The sequence below is a fragment of the Eptatretus burgeri genome, chromosome 7 (assembly GCF_056783735.1).
Source record: "Eptatretus burgeri isolate ZD-2024b chromosome 7, Ebu_testis_v1, whole genome shotgun sequence".
NCBI classification, from domain to species: domain Eukaryota; kingdom Metazoa; phylum Chordata; class Myxini; order Myxiniformes; family Myxinidae; genus Eptatretus; species Eptatretus burgeri.
The window spans coordinates 68,862,309-68,884,266 of NC_140967.1; the positions used below are offsets into that span (position 1 = coordinate 68,862,309).

Genomic DNA, 21,958 nt, shown 5'->3' on the forward strand with positions numbered 1-21,958 from the left:
ATCGCCGGAGGCGGAGAGACGTCCTGGCAGTGCCGCGCGCCGAAGGATTTATTTATTTATTTGGCATGGGTCGGTGTCCTTTGAATGTACCGGCACTTGTAATTTCTTTGTTTTATCTTTGTGAGCACGCGTCTTTTTTCCCGTTGAGCAGTATGTGTGGCCACGACAGTATAATTAGCATGTGCGGCTTGGTTATTTTCTGATGCCCTTTCATCTCTCCTTTCCTCTGTTTTCACATATTCTGCAGAGTTTATGGCAAGTTTATTTTAAAGTTTATTATCAGTGCTTTAGAAAATATACTCCTTTTATAATTCTCTCTGATGTAATTTGTGAAAGTAAGATAGGCGAATCTGCTCTTTGGTTTTGGGCCTCAGCGGGTTTGGCTTTATTGGTGCATGGCTTGGTGAGTGGGCAATCCGGTGTCATCCGCCTGTTTACTGTCTCTTATTCTTCATCTTTGATGTGCACGTGTGTGCCGACGACGATTGGATGTTGTGTGATGTTTGTATTATCTTCGGAGACATGTCGGTGATCGTGTTTTCTGCTTTCGATTCTTTCTGCTCCTCACACGGGCCTACATGTCAGGCTTTGACGCCTCCCAGCTTGGGGAAAAAAATGATTGAAGTCATTCGATGTGTTTTTACTCCTGCGTTTGGAAGTAATTCGCTGATTTTAGGTCGATGCTCTGAAGTGTGTGTGTGTGTGTGTGTGTGTGTGTGTGTGTGTGTGTGTGTGTGTGTGTGTGTGTGTGTGTGTGTGTGTGTGTGTGTGTGTGTGTGTGTGTGTGTGTGTGTGTGTGTGTGTGTGTGTGTTATTTACCGTCATTCTTCACACCTGGTGTGAAGTGCCAATTATACAGCTAAGTCGTAAGGGGGGAATATATTTGGGATACTGTTCCAGCAGACGTCATTTTAAAAGAGTCCGTGGGTTTTTAAAAAAAACTTTCACTATGTTAAGACATAGTCTTCTTTACATTGACCGATTATATCTCGCCTCATCCAAGGGTTCTTCTCTCATGTTTCGAAGAGGGGAGCATGGCCGAAACGTCGCCTTTCCTTCCCATGATGGTTCACATATATCTCAGCATTTCCTGTCGTTGACGTTTTGTCCAAATTCGTAGTCTAATGTTTCATGGTGTGTCATGCTCATAATATGGACCATTTCGCATCTTGTTGAACCTGCACCGGTAGTTTCAGTACCCATGATGCAGGACTCGAGCGCCATATTGGTTGGCACGCTAAACAAGTGAGAAAAGGTAAACCAGGTCAAATAATTTGCAAAACCTTACATTGCAGAAGAAGGGTAAAGCCTGAAACATCAGCATCACTTTTATTCATGGCAGATCAATTCCCATATTTACCTCTGCCACAAAGATGAAGTGGGTTATCGTTTCACCCCTCTCTGTCTGTTTGTTTGTTTGTCTGTGTGCAGGATATCTCAAAAAGTTGTGGACGGATCCGGATGAAATTTGGTTGGCAGGTTGGGTGTGTACAAGGGCGAACTGGTTCGATTTTGGTGAAGATCCAGATCAGGATCCGACTACTAGAATTTTAAAAGTGATTCTTCACCATTGAGCGAGAGAGGGCCAAAAACGATATATAGCACGATATCTCAAAAAGTTGTGGACGGATTCGGACGAAATTTGGTGGGCAGGTTGGGTGTGTGACGAGGAAGAATTTATTCAATTTTGGTGAAGATCCGAATTTGGATTTGGATACGATAATTATTTATTTTTTGAAAGTGATTCTTCACCATTGAGAGATATGGCCGAAAAAAATATATAGCATGATATTTCAAAAAAATGTATTGGGCCTGATATGTTCTTGTGGATTAGGCATTACGTGGCAGAGGTATGCGCTCTACCGAGTGCCCTTCTAGTTTTTCATTTGTTTTAACTTTTCTTGCTGCCCATGCAGACTGCTAATTTTGTGCTGAAATTAGCAATTACAGCCGAAGCTATCTGGTAGGATCATTCACCACTGTGTGTGCCACCCTACAGGTGGACATAAAATTGGGTGTCCAATTAGTCAGCAGATGTTAAAGATCCCCACAGTTTCCTTTGCGAAGACGAGGTGAACGATTACCGATATTCTGGTGAAATTCGAAATTCCTGCATCAGAGTGGCGACCCCTCCAGGATTGTAGCCCAAGCGAAGAAACTGCTTCGATTGTTTTTTTATTACTTACGAAATCTAAAGATTTCGAAAGTATATTGATGACTTCCGTCCTCGTTTGTGTGTTTGTTTGTTTGTGTGTGTGTGTGTTTGTGTGTTTGTTTGTAGGCACGATAACTCGAGAACGGAAGAAGCTACCAATGTCAAATTACACCACGTGATTCAGGAGGGTGATGGCTAGCGCTGATTAGATTTTGGTCAAAATCGGTCAAAGGTCAAGGTCACAGTGAGGTCAAACATTCGATTTTTGATGGTTTGGTACAGAATCATCGTAGAAAATTCTGGTTTGCATCGCTACCTTCTCGAGAGACAGCTTTTTTTAGACAAGGTCAGAGGTCAAGTTGACGATTTCGTAAGTACCAGTCTATGACTGCTTGTTTTTTTGTTTTTTTTTGCCACGCCAACACTTTGCATAGAGCATGGTTGGTACATGATGATGATAATAGCAGTAATGAGTTCTCTGTTTCATAAGTTTCAAAGTAGATGGCAAGCTGGCTTAACTTGGGGGAGGAGGAGCACTGATCCATGCTGATGATGGGCCAACAGCCAAAAATGGTTCTGTGGATTGTTTCTGTTTTCCTTCCTGGGTTGATCTGGTTAATCTGCCAAGGAGGTCAAAGTATTGATTTTGCAGTTGTATGAACACTGCAGATGCTGGCACAGACAGTGACAGTGAACCCTAACACTCTTCCTTATCCAGTTGTTGTAAAATGTATATAAATGTTCAAATGAAATTTTTCTCTTTTCGTAAATGAAAAGGTGAAAGTTTTGATTAAGAATAACTAAGTTGAGTGAGTATTACTGAAAATGTTCTTTTTATTTTTTATTTTAATTTTTAATTTTTCACCACTCTTCCTGGTTGCAGTGTCGTGGTGTTGGCTTGAAGTCCAAGTCCATGTGACATGTTTCTATACAACATTACCCTGCAGCGTGCCAGTGCTATCACTCACGCTATACATGGAAACTTTTCAGGTTTGAATCTGCTCTTTATTGAAAGAAAAACTTGTTTTACCATCATCTCATGTAGTTTATGTGGAAATCTTTGTAACATAACATAATGACTGTTGGCAATGCGAGTTCAAAACGGCTTGCGTTTACAAATGTCCTTGATTTGGATTGATATTTAATTGTGATCATCCCTTTTATCAGGCTAAAGTCACCACAACTTCCTTCGTTCCAGTTGGACTTGTTCTGTTAAGTTGAAAAGACATTTCACGAGCATTCATCCATACAGCATCAATTGGTGCTAAACAATAATGGAGCAACGATCTCACCATGAACTGTAGCTGTTGCACTCCCCACCACTGAACAACATGCACCTTTCCAAATCCCCCAAACATTGAAATGGAACGATCCATAGTCCAAGCTAAATTGAAATGTTTCACCTGACCCTTCTATCAACAGCCCCACCTACGTCTTGATAAACTTACAACAACTCGATTTTCTGTTGATGTGGCTTGTTACATTTATTACGAGGAACAGTCAATAAGTAACCTTAAAATGATGATATAAATTCGAGGATGTAATGTGTGTAGTTGTAGACGACATGTTATATCTATGGGTAAGAGTCATGTTTTGCCTGTTTTGGATCTGGCAACATTGAGCTTATGAGTGGAGCAGTTCCAAGATGGTGGCTCCCTTAGAAGCATGCACCAGGGAGGGGCAACGTTCTGTCATCCGTTTCTTGTGAAGTGAGGGTGTGAATCCCAGTGAAATCCATCGCAGAATGAAAATGCAATATGGTGATGCATGTTTATCACTGCAGCAGGTGTATGATTGGGACAGGAAGTTTAAAAGTGGAGTATCCAGTGTGGCAGACGCTGCTTGCTCGGGCCGACCTCAAACAGCTGACACACCAGAAATCGTGGCAGGAGTGGAGTGTGTGCTCAGGGAAAACCGTCGCATTACGCTGGATGAAGTGGTCTCAGAATTTAACATTAGCCATGGTTCAGCACACCATATCATTCACAACGTGCTGGGGTTCCGCAAACTCACACCCGAACTAAAAGAACTCTACTTTTAAACTTCCTGTCCCAGTCGTACACCTGCTGCAGTGATAAACGTGAGTCACCATGTTGCATTTTCATTTTGCGATGGATTTCACTGGGATTCACACCCTCACTTCCCAAGAAACAGATGACAGAACGTTGTTCCTCCCTGGTGCATGCTTCTAAGGGATCTGCAATCTTGCAACTGCTCCACTGACGTCATACGCTCAATGTTGCCAGATCTAAAACAGGCAAAACATGACTCTTACCCATAGATATAACATGTCGTCTACAACTACACACATTACATTCTCGAATTTATATCGCCATTTTAAGGTTATTTATTGCCTGCCCCTCGTATTATCCCCACGCTTTTTGAAAAAAACGGATATTGTAATCTGCTCCCGTCTCTCTTTCACGTTATCCTCTCCTAAACAGTTGTGTGGACATTCACCGCACTTGGTAGTTATGATCACCACATTGCACAAAGGTGCTAGAGCATTACCATTTTTGTCACCCCCCCTCCCTCCTGGGCAAGGGTCAAAATGTCAAATACCAAAAAATGCAATTATGGCGCATTAAATAATTATTTTTTTTATTGAAACTTTGTGCAATCAACATTGGGGGATGCATGAAATGTGTAATGAAATATTTTTAGATTTTACCTCCGGTTCATGCCCCACGCAGTGGGGACTTTTGGTCAGGGGTGAAAACGTGAATTTTTTTTTTTTTAATCAACTTAAACATTGATAATAATTGGTCATTTTTGGTGGAAGTTTTTGCCATCTTTCAACCTTTCTTTCAGTGGGAAGTGCGGGGATTTGCGATGGTGCGTCATCGACTTCGCTCTCTTATTTATTTATTTTTTAATATCCCAACAAATTCCTCCTTTAAAGTGACTGTCCTTGGTGAGATCCCTTTCAAATAAAAAATTTTATTCAAAATTTTTAAAGAAATAATCTTGTGTTATTATGTTCATAAATTCCATTGGAAAAAGTTGGCTTGAAGTACATTTATCCTTTTCTATCACTTGGTGTTCTCACTCCTTGTTACTCACTGTTGGCATTTAAAAAAAAACTATACCAAAGCATGATTTGTTTCTTTCTAAAGAGAAACAAAATTACTACCTTGTAATGAAATACTACTTCAGTATATTTTCACTACAATGATTGTACCATATAACACGTGTAAAATTCTGCTTGAATTGTATCTCTTGCTTGTCATTCACTCAGGCACCAAACAGCAAGAAATAGTTATCTCTCATGGCAAGATCATCGAGTTACTCAGGCCTGATCCCAACACGGGCAAGGTGCATACGTTGCTCACAGTGGAGGTCTTTGGTGTCGTGCGCTCCTTGATGGCCTTTCGCCTCACTGGTGGCACAAAAGGTACACCTTTAGTCGGCTGAGTATTGCTGGTCAAAACCTGCAGTGCCCTTCAACGATTATTTTGGTTCCGATGGTGATGTCCTTATGGAGGAGTTCATGAGCATTCATTACATATGTGCGATTGTTTATGTTCTGTTGGTCGAAATCCATTACATACGTGATGGATTGTGTAGTATTAGTATAGTACCTGACCTACAGGCGATCTTGTTCTAAGCATGCAACGCGTTCTTCTAACGCATACCTTTATTTGGGTGATGTATAGGCAAGTGACAGCTCTGTATAGGAAAAATAAATAACCCGGGTTACGTGAATGAAGCAAAAACATACCGACTGCTTATAATTCAAAACACCTCACTGCATTGGAAAACGTCGGGACAGGAATACTGTCCTGTAAATAGTGGAGACTTCTAATACCCTCCCCCACCTGAAGGTGGCGCTACATGATACACATTTACATAGAGACTTTGTGTCTCTCCCTCATCCCCTCCAAGACCACCGGCAAAGATATAAACACCCCTATACATAAATTCTGGTTATGCTAATCCTCTGTATCAAGTCTGGATGTAATTGGGCCAGAACTGTTGGAGTAGCCCGACAAACACTGGTCCGTGAATTGTGAGGATTTGCCTAATAATGTAATAGCTTTGCAGAATTTTACATTTTGACTTTCTCCCCACTCTTGGCTGCTGACTTGTAATGCGGTCAAAAGCCATGATGGTTATAATATTTAACCCAGCCATTGTCTAGTTATCATAACATGGCGGGAGATGATAAAACTGGATGCGGAGTTTGTCACACGACCATATCTTCCCAAACTTTGTTGGTGCACCATTTTTTTATCAAGGTGGAAAGAGTCCCATGTCAGTGTTTATTGCATAACTTTGTTACTGGTAATTGTGTAGTCAATGAACTCTGCCTACTGCATGTAGCTTCTAAAAAATGTAATTGTCCAATGCTATGGATACAAAATTCATCTTCGCTTCAATTTCTGATCCTCGACAACATTTTGCTTGGGTAAGTGTATTTGTTGAGGGTTGAATTTTCATTTGAACCTTGTGTATGCAGATTATGTTGTTGTTGGCACGGATTCTGGACGGATTGTCATCTTGGAATATCAGGCATCTAAGAATGCCTTTGACAAGATCCATCAGGAGACTTTTGGCAAGAGTGGTTGCCGGCGTATTGTACCGGGACAATACCTGGCTGTGGATCCAAAGGGCCGTGCTGTCATGATTGGTGAGCTTGCATAAGGTGTAGTTGCATCTTGCCACCATTTGTGAATCCATCAATGGGATTTTATCTCTGTTGCTTTCCTCCCACCCTGAATGAATCTGTTTGTATTACAACCAATGTTTATCCCTGCAGTGATCAAAATCTGACACTGGATAATCGCTAAAGTAGCTTGTGATTGGTTAGAATAGATGTTTTGGCAAGTGGATCGACATTTAGGAACCCTGCACAAATTTATCATTGGCCAAGTTTAATATTTTTGACAAATAGGATATTCCTCAGTCTCATGACTTCATGTTGATTTGAATCCGTAACCAATATTGCTGATGCTTCTGTATTGTGATATTTCCACTTCATTTTAGTTGTATTAAAAATGACAGTCTTGCTGCTGAACACTGTTCTCAAGTGACATCAACAGGTGTACAATTATCCCGGAATGGGCTTGGCACCTGATTCAGCATAAGCGTAAGCAACTGAAACGGTGTGAAAATTTTCATGTCATTCGACTCGCTTTCCACATCTTAAAAACTCCTTATCCATGCTTTTCATTTCTCATACCAACCACATTCCAACGGACTGCTTTGCTATCCAATGTTGATTATAATGGTGGGTGTGCTTATAGTGAAGTCATCAGCTAGCTCTGCTGTCACACGTCATTCTGAACATCACGAGTTAAAACATCGAAGGGAGTATTGTTACGGATTCACCTTGGGGTGGATTATGAGGGGAGCACTTGCAATAGACTTCCCCGATAGTGATCCTGAAGCCTTCGCTCCGCAGATGACTCCACGGTCCGACGGGTTGTTAAACAACTTCAGACGCCGTCTGATTTAAGTAGGATTAATTTAAGTAGGTTCCAGCATCCAAATCTCGCTTTGCCTTCCCAGCAAATTAACCCCTCCCCACCCCCAAATAGGGAACTATGCTTCCCAACGTGCAACTGATTTCAGGATACAGCCGAGCTTTACGGTAGCTTAATGCATTTGCTACTGACTTCGTAACAAATCGGCTCTGGTGAACTCTCCCAATTGCAGCACACTGCATTTAACCAATGGGACAGACAACCGGACAGTATGGAAGGGACTATTATTCACAAGGTACATATTTAGAGGTCATGCAAAAAGTCACATGTAAAAGCCTTATCTTAACACAGAAGCCATTTGGTCAATCACTTGGCATGAATAACTGAGGCACCCCTTTCATTCGAGGAAAGGAAGACTAGAAAGAGTGACAGACATAGTGAGAGCGATGGGGTGTGTGGTCGACCCCGTTCTTACCCACATGTGACCCGGCTGACTCGCATGTTACCAAACTGGGTAGGCGATATTGGTGTGTGTAAAGAGGTGCAGGTGTGTGTGGTGCGAAATGTAGGCACATGCTCATGTTGCAACTGCATCCAAGAGCTCTTTCCTCATTGGTTCCTCACTCTGCCTCGGACTGCCCCTCTTTCGGCTCCAGACTCCGATTTCCACTTCAGGCTCCTCTGATGTCCTCGTTTCTCCTAGACTCAGCCGCTCTCGGTTCCAATCTCCACATCAGCCTTTGTAGATAGATGCATGGACTGTCGGCAACCACGTCTTTGTGCCCCATGATCCGTCTGCTCCCATCGGTTGCACAGATGCCAACCCTCCCGATTTTATCGGGAGGCTTCCGAAAATTCACCCAAACTCCCGCCCTTACGATCACTATCCTTATCCTCCCGAAATTTTGATATTTTTGCACTGTTCACTAATCAGAATGTACTAGTATGAGAATTGAATGAAAAGCATCGTCTGCTACGTATAGCATGTGGTAACTCCATAACGTTCGCTGCTACCAAATTGTACGTAAAAAATTGCAAATTCAAATGAGGAGCAGCGAAACATTGGGTCTGGATCTCGCTTATGCGATCATGCACTGAGATTTAGTGCATGCGGTATGTGTGCAATACAGTGCATGCGGTATGTATGCACAGTGTATATGCATGCGATACGCTCACTGCATGCAGCTGGGCCCCGTACCAGCCCGGCGGTCGCGACCACCGTGCGGTGTTTAACAGCCGCTAGAGTTCTACGAGTCGCGCTGCAGCTGTGGAACATCGACTTCGAAGTTACCGATGCTTCAAGCCCTCGATGTTGATTACGAAATGGCAGAAAAGAAGCTTACGAAGACCAAGAAATGGTCTCAGAAGTACAAGACCGAATACAGTCTCCAATACCCGTGTATTCGAAAGTCTGAAAGAGGAATTCATCATGCGTATTGTACAGTATGCAGCGTTGATATTTCAGTTGAGCACGGAGGTCGCGATGATATTCGGAAGCACGTTGGAAGCAAACGGCACACAGACATTGCAAAGGAGAGATCTTCGAGCACGAGTACCGGTACACTTCTGAATTATTTCACCAAACAAGGGACAAGCGAGGAAGAGGATGTTACCTGAGCGGAACTTCTCTTTAGTGGATTTATTGTGGAACATAACTTGCCCATATCAGTCTCAGATCATGCTGGACCTCTATTTCAAAAGATGTTTCCAGATTCAAAAGTTGCTTCAAAGTATGGATTTGCAAGAACAAAAACTTCAGCAATAATTGGTGAGTTGTCAAATGTTACTGCTTCATCTATTGCCGATATTGCTAGACTAGCTCCATTTAGCCTAGCTACAGACGGTAGCAATGACAGTGGTGAGGCCCAGCTATATCCTGTCCTGATTTCGTACTATGACAACAGTGCTGGGATTGTGAAGCAAGGTTTGCTAAGTTTGCCTGCATGCAAACAAGATTCCACTGGAGAAAACATTTTCAAACTGCTTGATCATGAGTTCAGTGACAGGAAAATTCCGTGGGGAAATTGTGTTTCCTTTTGTGCTGATAATGCCTCTGTCATGGTGGGCAAGCACAAAGGAGTCGCTGCTTATATCCACAAACAAAATCCAGAGTGCTACATCATGGGATGCCCTTGCCATATGATGCACAATACGGCCAAGAAGGCGGCTCAGGCCTTACCCATTGAATTAGATGACTTTCTCATCGATATTTACTACTACTTGGACAAAAGTAGTAAACGCGTCAAAGGAGTGAAAGCACTGCAAGAACTCTGTGATGCCCCGACACACAAGATTCTGAAGCATGTCGCAACAAGGTGGCTGTCCCTTGGTCAGTGCCTAGACAGGCTGATTGAACAGTGGGAGCCACTTCGCCTCTTCTTCAAAGAAGAAGTACGAAGAAAAATGCAACCAACTGTAGCCAAGACTCTAACAACGAGCAAGAAGGACGGCACTGTATCTACTGCAGTACTGGCACTGCAGGATCAAGCACTAGTGGAGCAGCATTCACCACTACCACTGCAGTATCTGCTGCGAAGAAGACAGCAGGGACAGCACCAAAACCAATGCTGAGAGCAGGTTGCATCACTGGCCCTTCATCACGTTCATCTACAAAGCAGATCCCTTCAGAGTCGAGAAAGACTGTGATAGTCCCATCTACAGGCAAAGAAGGACCCAAGTTAAGTTCTGCTTTTGCCAAATCACTTGATAGAAGCTCAGCAAAACCTTCGAATCAGAGGTCTTCTTCCTTGGCTGCACCTACCTCAAGCTCTCTCCTCAAACGTAAAATTGGATCTGGTACTACGAGTCTGACCTCTTCTGCTGGCAGTAAACACAAGTGTGATCGCCCTGCGGCTAAGTGTACTACGAGTTCTACAACTAAAAGCGCATCTTCCTCAAACACTGTGCAGGAATCTAGAGAAAAACGTGTCAACAGGATGTTCTTGTCTCCACAAACAAAACTCTATTGTTTCTTCCTTCGATATGCTAACAAGCTTTTTGAGAAGGGGAATCTTCTGCTCCAAAGAGACGAACCCTGTATTCATCTCCTGCACGGAGAATTGAATGGTCTTCTGAAAGATATCTTCGTACAGTTTTTGAAACCATCGGTGTCATCGGTTGCTCTGGTAAATGTACCCTTCTCTGACAGAAATCATCAGAAGAATGATGAGGACCTCATGATTGGGAACGATGCCAAACTGTATATAAGGGAACAAAGGAGTCTCAAGAAATCCACCTTCACTCTGAGTGAGTCAGACATCCAAGGTTTCTTCAGTGCAGTTCGCTCATATTATGTGAAAGCCTGCAATTACATCTTCAAAACCTGGCCGCTAGATGATGAATTAGCCAAGCATGCTCAGGTGCTGGATGTTAAGCTACACCAAGAAGTGGGGTTTGACTGTGTGGAGTTTTTCATCAAGAAATTCCCCTGTCTGTTCAGTGGCGGTGATAGTGACATAGACAGTCTTGAGAGTGAATTCGCTCACTACCAGGCAGACGCCTCCATAGCTACAATTGCTACTGAGACAGTGAGAGTGGATGAGCAGTGGCATCGGATTTCACAGCTCACAGATCCCTGCACTGGTGCCAAGAAGTATCCTAATTTGAGCAAAGTGATGAAGGGAATCTTGGTCATTCCTCATTCGAACGCATCATGTGAGCGGGCACTCAGTCTTGTACGGAAGAATCATACTGAATTTCGTCCCAATTTGAGTGTCAAAACCCTGGAAGCTCTCTTAATTGAAAAACTAGCTCATAGCACCCCTTGCTTCCAGAGAGAATACAGCAAAGACATAATCAGAAGGGCTAAAAGAGCCACACAGCTGTCACTCAGCAAAGCTGCCATGGAAAAAGCAAGCAGCAGTAGTACCAGCCAGTAAGGTAAGAAAAATATTGCTTCTTTTGTGCTTTTTGTTAATCTTTGATTGTCCCCTAACTTACTAATATTAACATACATGCAACATTAAAAAGTGCACAATTTTCCCCTTTTTTTGTTCAAAAAGTGGGAATTCTTAACATGTTAAATGCTCCAAAATAGGGCTCAGAGGGCACTAGAGAGCGTCTAGAACCCCAGAGCTTCCAGGGCCCTAAGGCGGGCCCTGGACCCCGCCGCAAGGGTCGAGCGCTCCGCGCTCAAGATGTGCGCTTCGCGCACATTATTTGGTGTCGGTTGCAAATCCTCCCTAATTCTGATTTCCAAAAGTTGGCATCTCTGCGGTTGTGTCCTGCGATCCGTCTGCTCCCATCGGTTGTGTCCTGCGATCCGTCTGCTCCAATCGGTTGTGTCCTGCGATCCGTCTGCTCCCTTCGGTTGTGTCCTGCGATCCGTCTGCTCCCATTGGTCGGCTTGGAAGTCCCTGGCGTTGTTCCTTTGACCTGGAAAGTTGGCAGCGCCATTTCCTCTCGACGCGTGCTTGTATTCTATCATTGTGTATTTGACTACCATTTGTTCACTTCCCATATTTGTGTGTACAGGGGCAGTGGAGAAGCAGAAACTGGTGTACATTTTGAATCGTGATGCTGCGGCACGCCTCACTATCTCCTCTCCTTTGGAGGCACACAAGGCCAACACACTTGTCTACCATATAGTCGGTGTTGATGTGGGCTTTGAGAACCCCATGTTCGCTTGTCTTGAGATGGATTATGAGGTTTGGCCTGTATTATTAGGGTACCCTGATATCATTCTGACAGGGAACCCTATTGTTTTTCTTCTGTTAATTTTTTTATTTTTTATTATTTATATTTTTCCGCCAGCAATTTGCGGGTTCTTTCGCTTTAAAAATCATTTTCTCAGGAACGTAAGTCCGATCGACACGAAATTTTCACCATAGTATGTATCTTTTTTGATAGCAAACTTAATTGGTAATTGTGACGTCATAGGTCACATGGTACGGGCGCCATCTTGAAAAAAAAAAAAAAAAACGAAAAAACTTTGGACCTCTGTATCTCTGAAACGGTGCAATGGAAAATTTTTTCGCTTCATACATTTGAATAAGCTCCTCAAGGGGAACAGGGGTGATTTTTCGTGAGGTCATCGGTCAAGAGGTGTGCCGGTCAAAATTCGTTAGGTACAACGCTGCATCGGAAAAATCTGAAATTTCTTGAGCCTCATCTGCACAACAATTCACCATAGAAAAAAATATATTATGAAGTCATAGGTCACTTGGTTCGGCATCCATCTTGTTTTGGGAATTTAAAAAAAAAAACTCTCCAGAACTGCAAAACAGATTGAGGTGAAACTTTACACACACATTCCCCATGAGGTCCTTTATCAAGTTTGTTAATTTCTTATTGATCGGTCTTACGGTTTGGCAGCCATCTTCAATTTACCCTAAACCTTCAAACATCTTCTTCTCCAGAACGGCTCGTCTGATCAAGGGAAAACTTCACAAACGTATTGCCCACGAGTAGGGAATATAAGTTTGTTAATTTCTAATTGATAGGTCACATGGTTTGGCAGCCATGTTGGATTCATGAAAAATATTAAATAATGTTTTCTCTGGAATCACATAACCTATCGAAGCGAAAATTTGCAACTATCATCCTCCATGATGTCTGTATTCATAGTAAAAATTGTGACGTCACAAGTCACAGGGTTTGGCGGCCATCTTGGATCGAAAAACGCATCTTATCCGATTAACACGAAACTTCACACACGTATTCCACTCTGGGATAGGAGGCAGGATGTAAACTTATGATGTCATAACTCATATGGTTCGTCAGCCATCTTGGATTGTAAATTAATGAATTTTAAAAATCTTCTCCAGAACGGCTAAACAGATTGAGGCAAAACTTTACACACACATTCCCCATGAGGTCCTTTATCAAGTTTGTTAATTTCTTATTGATCGGTCTTACGGTTTGGCAGCCATCTTCAATTTACTCTAAACCTTCAAACATCTTCTTCTCCAGAACGGCTCGTTGGATCAAGGGGAAACTTCACAAACGTATTGCCCACGAGTAGGGAATATAAGTTTGTTAATTTCTAATTGATAGGTCACATGGTTTGGCAGCCATGTTGGATTCAAGAACAATATTAAATATCGTTTTCTCTGGAACCACTTATCCTATCGATGCAAAACTTTGCGACTATCATTTAAGTCTCACGTCGTATCAAAAGCGGAGGTCTGGGTACCCGGTCATCACTGCCAGCAGTTGTAAAGTGGCAGTTCTAGTTGTCTTTGTTTCCTAAAGTGCATGTTATTGCAGCTTAAATTATATTGTCAGCATGTTATTGTTTTTCTTTTAACATCAATTTCTCTTTACATTTGAGGATGCAAGTAGCTTCAAATAAGTGTTCAAAACTTCAAGGCAAATATTTGTTCATTGCATTTGTCTGTACAGTTTTGTATCAAGCATCCTTTCTTGCATACCAACAGTAATGAGTTTGAGCTATTTTTGCTTGTTGAGCGAATAAATGCCTTTCTGTGAGTGGGTCATTAATTGAGAAAAGCTATAACTGTGTTTGTGCAGGAAGTAGATAACGATCCTACAGGTGAGGCAGTGGCAAACACACAGCAGACCCTTACTTTTTACGAGTTAGACCTCGGTCTCAATCACGTGGTACGCAAGTACAGTGAGCCTCTGGAGGAACATGGGAACTTCTTGATCTCCGGTACGCAATTCTTACTTCTCAAGAATTGTTTATTTTTTGTGAGCACTTGTTTGCCTTTGGAAGTTATTTTTTATTTTTGGTATTTTTACGTACGGACCTCTAACTTGAGGCGCGAGTGTGCACTCTGGTCCGTTCGACTACGTGACTAAAGTCCCCTGCGAGGAATGATGAAGCTTGATAATTGACATTCTTTTTTTCATGCATGGATAAACTTTATCCAGAACTGACCTTTATATTGTTTTTGCTTGATTAAGTTGGTCTATAAATCATCTAAATTTGTCATTGGGATACTGTATGACAGCTAAGGTTGTAATCATTCTGACTCAGTCTCCACAAACAATTTTTTTGTTTGTTTGTTTTTGTTGTTTTTTTTTGTTTTGTTCAGAGTTCTCGCTTGTGATGATGTGTTGTTGACATGTCCTGCTGAGTGTTGACTGATTAACCTCCGCCATCGAAGATCGGAGGTTACTGTTTTCATCCCTTTCTGTTTGTTTGTTTGTTTGTTTGTTTGTTTGTTTGTTTGTGAGTGAAGAGTATTACGGAAAAACTCCTCGACGGATTTCGACGAAACTTGGTGGGGGGGGGGGGTTAGGTATGGTCCAACGATCATGCCATTAGATTTTGGACTTGGTCCCCCCCCCCCCCCCCCCGTCCAAAAAAAAATTGTTAGAGAAAAATTGTTTTTTTTTTGCATCTATACATGTTTTAAGTGATTTCCAACCCCCCCCCAAAAAGTTAGAGAATTTTTTTTTCATTTCTACGTTTTAAGTGATTTCCAACCCCCCCAAAAAAAATTGTTAGAGAAAAATAAAATTTTTTGCAACTTTTTTTCAACAAAATTTCGATTTTTTTTACTTTTATTTTTATTTTTTTTTGCATTTCTTCATGTTTTAAGTGATTTCCAACCCCTCCCCCCCAAAAAAAAAAAATGTTGGAGAAAAGAACTATAACTCTGTCAGCACTGTTGACATCATACTTAATGAATAAGCTATAAGGTTCACTTGAGTGACCCAGCAGTATTGGCGGCGGAGGTTTTGTACTCTTCCGAGTGCTCCCCCTCTATTTGGAAAATCTTTTTTGTTTGATTTCATTTTGCAGTGCCGGGTGGCTCGGATGGACCCAGTGGTGTACTCATCTGTTCGGAGAATTATATAACTTACAAGAACTTCGGAGACCAGCCAGACATCAGATGCCCTATCCCAAGAAGAAGGGTTGGTGTTAACTTGAGCTTTCCTTTTTTTGTGGACATATTGTGTACCTGTAACTGAGGCAAATGATAACTATTATTGGTATCGTACGAGATTGATTTATTGCAATTAAATTATTGGACATCTTGTGTTTTCAAATCGAACCTGCTGAAGCTTATTATTTCTTTCTTACTTTCTATTTTTTAAAAGGTGAGCTGTTGGCTTGAGGACTTTGTTGTGTTTTTTTATTTCAGAATGATTTGGATGATCCTGAGCGTGGTATGGTCTTCGTTTGTTCTGCCACGCACAAGACCAAGTCCATGTTCTTCTTCCTCACCCAGACAGAGCAGGGTGACATTTTCAAGGTCACGCTAGAGAGTGATGAAGATATGGTGAGGTTATTTTTTTTCGCCCCACACATCACTGACAGCAGAATCATTTTTGTGCAAGCTCGCTGCTCACATAATGTTTTAGTTTTAATTTAAAAACATAAAATCAGGGATGGCATTTAGGTGTTTGCATTGGTTTGTTTTGGACATTTGATTTGCTTGGTAATACTCTCCCTCTCTCCCTCTCTCCCTCTCTCCCTCTCTCCCTCTCTCCCTCTCTCCCTCTCTCCCTCTCTCCCTCTCTCCCTCTCTCCCTCTCTCCCTCTCTCCCTCTCACCCTCTCACCCTCTCACCCTCTCACCCTCTCACCCTCTCACCCTCTCACCCTCTCACCCTCTCACCCTCTCACCCTCTCACCCTCTCTCCCTCTCTCCCTCTCTCCCTCTCTCCCTCTCTTTTTTTTCCTCTCCATTTATTCTCAAAGAAGGCCCTTATGACTCGATGTATGCGTCATGGCATTAAACGCCATGTGTGCATGTGTTCCGCTTTGCTTCCTGCCCTGATAGCTTCAGCAGCACACACCTGAGTCTGTTTTAAACATTGAGGATATAATAGTTACTTTTGCTGCCCCAAAATATGATCAATTTTACGATGTATTTGCTATGTGTAGATTTATTATTGGCTATATTATGTTTATTTTTGTTGTGTTTGCACAGGTGATAGAAATTAGACTGAAGTACTTTGACACAGTTGCAGTGGCCACGGCAATGTGTGTGCTCAAAACGGGCTTCCTCTTCGTAGCATCTGAGTTTGGAAATCAGTAAGTTGAATGGTGATTGTGTGCAATTTCTCCCCGAACTTGCTGACTTGATGGCAACAAAACAAATTCTTGACATCAATGGATGCAGTTCAAGATTTATTAATGAACCGACTGGTTTATGCTCGAGTTGGTTAGGTGAGAAGAACAAGCTGATTAAATTTTGGTTCAGGTCTGGATTCAGATCTGGCCTATCAGTGGGATACAAAATTTGAACTGTTCAACCTGGTGGAGGTACGTGCTCTACCAAGTGCTGTTCTGTTCTAGTTTAGATTTGGTAGTGTTAATTGTTTTTTAAACAATTTTGGAATGCAGCCATTGCTTTATCTTATAAGTAGTTGTAGCATTTGACTGGTGCTGTCTCCAGTCCTGCCTCTGCAATAGGCTATTGCAGTGTGTGATTTCTCCCCCAAAGTTGTATTTTTCAAGCCTCTCCCAATTTTCTTTTACTGGGAGAAAGGAAAACATACGTGCACATTTTCTTGTATCTGTACATGTAAGAGTGAACGATCAATCAGTCCTATTCCTTGGAGTGCTTTTTATTCATAAGTAAAATCTCAAAGCACTTTCAAAGAAACAAAAGGTGAGAAGAATAAAAAGCAACTGCAAAAATATTGTGCCAGTTCTGCGAAACAGTCATCCCCCAAGGCAATGGCAAAACATATAGCAGTTCCCGAGATAGTTCTGGCGGTTTTATTTATTTTAGATAGCCCTTCCCTTGCATGTAATGGGTTTATGGGTCAATATGCGATGTATGGGATTAGACAGGATTTTGCCTTTTTTTTGCCCTCTTGCTTGTACACACACAAACCTCTCCTTCCTTCATTCATGCATGCAGTCATTAGCATATGTGTGCCAAAGCCATTCAAATCATGTGCCATTACCCAATGGGCATTGCACCTCATTCTTCACCATACTCCAACCCCAACGCTACAACATTTCATACACCAACGGGAATCCTTCAGTAAAATCACCACACCATCCATTCACAACTTAAGCTCGCTTGCATTTGCCATTGACGCCACAACCACAATGACAACCATCACGCCAGAACTCACCACTATGCTCACTGCTATGCTGACTGCCATCACTCAACGACCGCCACCACCTTTTGGTACTGGCAGGGAATGGGGGAGCGTGGCACGCCATTGCCGACGCTCAGGTCTGGACTACGGACCTCTAACTTGAAGTGCGAGTGTGTGCTAGGGTCCGTTCGACGTCGTGTTGGTTGCCCTGAAGCTCCGCTTGATTATGGCCTCCATTGCGCGTTAGGTGCACATTTACGGCCAAACCAAATCCCCCTCCCCATGTTGATAGCAGAGCTCAGCCATGTGGAAGAGCTCGGTGAGTGAGGCCATTTCCGTTGCCGGACTCTCACATGGGCAAGGCATTGTCTGCGTGCCAAAAGGGTCACTGGAAAATATTTACCACTCCACCTGATCCGCTTACAAACTCTGCCCCCGCTAGGGGATTATATAAGTGCTGTGCGTTCCGCATGGAGGGGTTGCTGTGGCTCGTTCTTGTTCTTGGCATTCTGGTGGTCACAGTGCATTCCTGGTTGGTGGATGATGTAGCTTGGTGGAGCGGAACTGAGCGGAGCGGAGTCCACAAACAAGTCGAAGAGCCAGGTGACAGACGAAGTGCAGTATTAAACAGTATTGCAGTTCACTTGTATCGATGAGAGGGAGGATGGGTGGGGGGGGGAGGAGGGAAGGTGAGGAGGGGTGGGGGTGGGGATTTTGCAAACATCCTTACACTTTGTTAAGCCTATCTCCTCACACTTTCTTTTCTTTATTTCTGACTCGTCTACTGTGGATGCAATAATAGGACATCACTGATTGCCTGGGCCCACTGATCCACATCTTTTACATTTTCCTACCTACACATCACCTGCCAATCACCGCACCTCCGACTACCCACCAAAGACACCATCAGTTTTCCTCCTCCTTCCCCCTCTTTAGCGACTTGGTTTGCACAGGTCCATCAACCGAGTCTGGTAAATAAGAGGTCACAAACTTTATTCTTTCTCTCTCTCTCTCTCTCTCTCTCTCTCTCCCTCTCCCTCTCCCTCTCCCTCTCCCTCTCCCTCTCCCTCTCCCTCTCCCTCTCCCTCTCCCTCTCCCTCTCCCTCTCCCTCTCCCTCTCCCTCTCCCTCTCCCTCTCCCTCTCCCTCTCCCTCTCCCTCTCCCTCTCCCTCTCCCTCTCCCTCTCCCTCTCCCTCTCCCTCACAGCCTGGTGTTGGCTTAGTGGTTAGGGTGGCGGCTTCTGATCCCAGTGTCCTGAGTTCAAGCCCCGTTGGCTGCTGAATTAACACCAGGGGGTTGACTCAGCCTGTCATCCTTCCGAGGTCGGCGAAATGAGTGCCAGTGTACTGGTCCCGGTGTATACCCCGGTTAGAATAGGTGTACCATATCCCTGTGTGTCGTAAGAGGCGACCAGGGTTGGCGTCAGGAAGGGCGTCCGGCCATAAAACATTGCCTCAAGAAAAAGCCAAACCCCTACACAGCAGGGAAAAATGGCTGTAAAAACGGTCATTTTTATTTTTCTCTCTCTCTCTCTGAACTATCTTACTCTCCTCGAGAGTGTTTCTTATGGTGCCTGTCGTGTTGGTGCAAGATCAGATCGTAGAAGTTTTAGATCGGTATAACTTTGCACCGTGTCTCTTTGCATTTCTTTTGCAGCACTTCACCCATACTTGCTTTCCCTTCTGCATGTATTTTTTGTTGTATTAAAACCATTGCTTGTGTCACATCTTTCTTTGCCCTTGCTGTAAATACTCATTGCTCATGTTATAAATGTACACAGTTCTTCACGTCTTTTCCTTCATTGATACAGCATAGTCTGCACAAAGTGTTAGCCAGTAAGTTATGCCCCACGTGATTTGCTGTGTTAGCCAGCGCACACTCACTGTATTGCTCTGCAGTAGTACGGGTGTGCGCTGAGGGCACAAAACCTGCTTGGTGTGGTTGTACACCGGTAAGGTAACACGTGAAGTAGTGATACCCTGCCAGGATTGGTAGTACCAATCGGCATTCCTGGTTGCTTAACAACTCACCGGGCCATGTTATCTGTGATTGGTGGCCTCGGGACCGGGTGTTCGCGAAGAACATAAGTGCTTCCCCTTGGGTCGAACCTTGGGCCACAACAATATTTTGAGAGATTGAAAACTGTAATACATGAGTCTGTGTAAATATTTAATCACAGACAAGAGGTTGCCCACATTTGAGGAGCATATTGTTTAATGTTTGCGGAAAGTCTTTGTCCTCACGTGAGAAATTACCAGGAGAGGCCTATTGTTGAATTGCAGCTTTAATTTAAAGTTGTGATTTGGTCGGAAGTGCACAGGAACTAATTTATGTTTGGCTTTTAAAGGTTTTTTTTTTTTTTTGTATACCTTGGTCGAGGCTCGTATGAGAGCTAACACACAACTCACAGCAAGGAGGCATGAGACAAGAGGGGCGGGAGTGGAAGGGACAAAACAGTGGGGAACAGACACATTAGGTGAACTGTGGAAGGGAGAGGGATGGGGATGGGACGGGAAACATGGCGAAGAGAAGATGGACATTTCAGGGACTTTCAGGAAGGAAAGCAGGAGAAATGAAGGAAGTGGGCTTGGGTGGATTATCGGGGGTACAAAAGATCGAGGATTTGGATGGGGGAAGATAAGAGGTGGTGGTGAACAGCTGTTTTGAAAGCCTGGAGGGAAGAATGGGAAAGAATAGAGTGAGGAAGTTTATTCCAAAGGTGGGAAAAAAGAGGAATGAAAGAGTGAAGATGAGCAGTGATTCGTGATTTTGGTAGTTTTACCTGAAGGGGGTTGTTGGCGGACCTTGAGCGCCCTGTGGAAATGTGGTGGGGACAAATCGCAGAGAGAGCAGGGGGAGGCAAGGCTGGAGAAGAGTCGGTAGAAGACAGCAAGACCACCGAACAACCTGCGGTGATTGAGTGAGAGGCCCAAAGACTCAGCTTCATTGCGGGAGATGCCGATGATCTTAAATGCCCTGGTTTCGACAGCGTGAAGCCGAGAAAGGTGGGAGGCAGGAGCACCAGCCCAGAGGGGAGAGCAGTACTCCATCAGGCTACGGACAAAAGCTTTGTAAGTAGTCAGGAGCTCAAGAGGGCCGAGGAAGGACTTGGCACGACGGAGGATTCCCAGTCGGCGACTGGCTTTTGAGGCGAGGTTGGAAATGTGACTTTCCCAGGAAAGGTCATGGCAGATAGTGAGACCCAGAAGCTTGAAAGAAAAGACTTCTTCCAGAGGATTGTTGAGAAAGTGGATGGGGGGGTTTTGTAAACGGTCCTTTCGAAGAGACATAGTGAGAGTGTGAGATTTGTCTGGATTGAAAGACATGTTGCACGTGTTGGACCAGTTTGTGATTTTATCCAGATCTGCAGTGAGCGAAGAAGCTGCTGCTTGCCGGTCTGAGGGATGACAGATGGTACGGCAGAGGGTGGAGTCGTCGGCAAAGAGAAATGGAGGATTTTCCAGAGAGTCCGAGAGATCATTGATGAAAACCAGAAAAAGAACAGGGCCCAGAACGCTACCTTGAGGAACTCCAGCCTGCACAGGAAGAGGGGATGAAAGAACTCCATTTAGGGCCACACGTTGACTGCGACAGGAGAGGAAGTCTGTGAGCCATGAGTGGAGATGGCCTTGAATACCATGGGAAGAGAGTTTGGTGAGTAGGGCAGGGTGCCAGACTGTGTCAAAAGCACGTGATATGTCCAGGGATACGGCTCGGATTTCCTGTCTGGCATTGAGGACCTCCATCCATTGATGGGAGAGCAGAAGCAGCATATCCAGGGTAGAGTGACCTGGTCTGAAACCAAATTGATGATTGGAAATCAAGCCATTGGAGAAGAGGAAGGATTTCATATCTGAAGCGATGATGGATTCCATCACCTTGTTGATGATTGGGAGAAGGCTGATTGGTCTGTAGTTATAGGGATCTGTTTTTGCACCTTTTTTATGCAGGGCAGTGATGTTAGCAGATTTCCAAGCAGATGGCAGATGACCTTGGGCAAATGAGAGGGTGAATAGAACAGAGAGAGGGTGAGCAAGAGCAGAAGAGTTCCGGTTACTGGCAAAAAGGTTACTGGCAAAATTGTGTAGTGTATTCATTGGTTTAACAGAAACAAGTGAAGTGTATTGAGATTTTGAGTGATGTGATTAAATTTGCAACCCTGCACTGCAAGCCGAGGCACCCATATTCTGAATTCGTCTTATTGGCTTTGGAGAAGAGAGCAGGTGTTTCTCGCTATGTTAAAATAAGATGTGTTTTAGTGGAAGTGTTTCAACCACTGATCCCTGCCTAAGATATTGGGTATTACTCATGTGCAAAATATGGGAAACAATTGGATCCATCATGGCACTTAGTTTTGAAACCACGAGCAGAGGTGGTGGTGATCAACTTTCACTCTGAGTTTGAAT

The 21,958-nt window shown here is 43.5% G+C and overlaps 1 protein-coding gene across 3 annotated transcripts in view; it reads left to right on the forward strand.

The window, feature by feature from the left end:
* Positions 1-232: 232 nt before the first annotated feature.
* The window catches only part of SF3B3 (splicing factor 3b subunit 3), a 71,879-nt gene continuing 50,153 nt past the window's right edge, over positions 233-21,958 (forward strand). The window contains exons 1-9 of one of the 3 annotated variants that reach the window (XM_085888934.1): positions 233-255; positions 3,039-3,145; positions 5,394-5,549; positions 6,615-6,785; positions 12,055-12,227; positions 14,053-14,194; positions 15,293-15,405; positions 15,636-15,773; positions 16,427-16,530. In XM_085888934.1, coding sequence (XP_085745060.1) covers positions 3,076-3,145; positions 5,394-5,549; positions 6,615-6,785; positions 12,055-12,227; positions 14,053-14,194; positions 15,293-15,405; positions 15,636-15,773; positions 16,427-16,530 — 1,067 coding nt within the window. In that variant the 5' untranslated portion in view covers positions 233-255; positions 3,039-3,075. Of the gene's footprint in view, positions 256-275; positions 404-2,377; positions 2,526-3,038; positions 3,146-5,393; positions 5,550-6,614; positions 6,786-12,054; positions 12,228-14,052; positions 14,195-15,292; positions 15,406-15,635; positions 15,774-16,426; positions 16,531-21,958 lie in introns of those variants that run through there. The other 2 variants (XM_085888931.1, XM_085888932.1) reach the window with 2 other exon arrangements.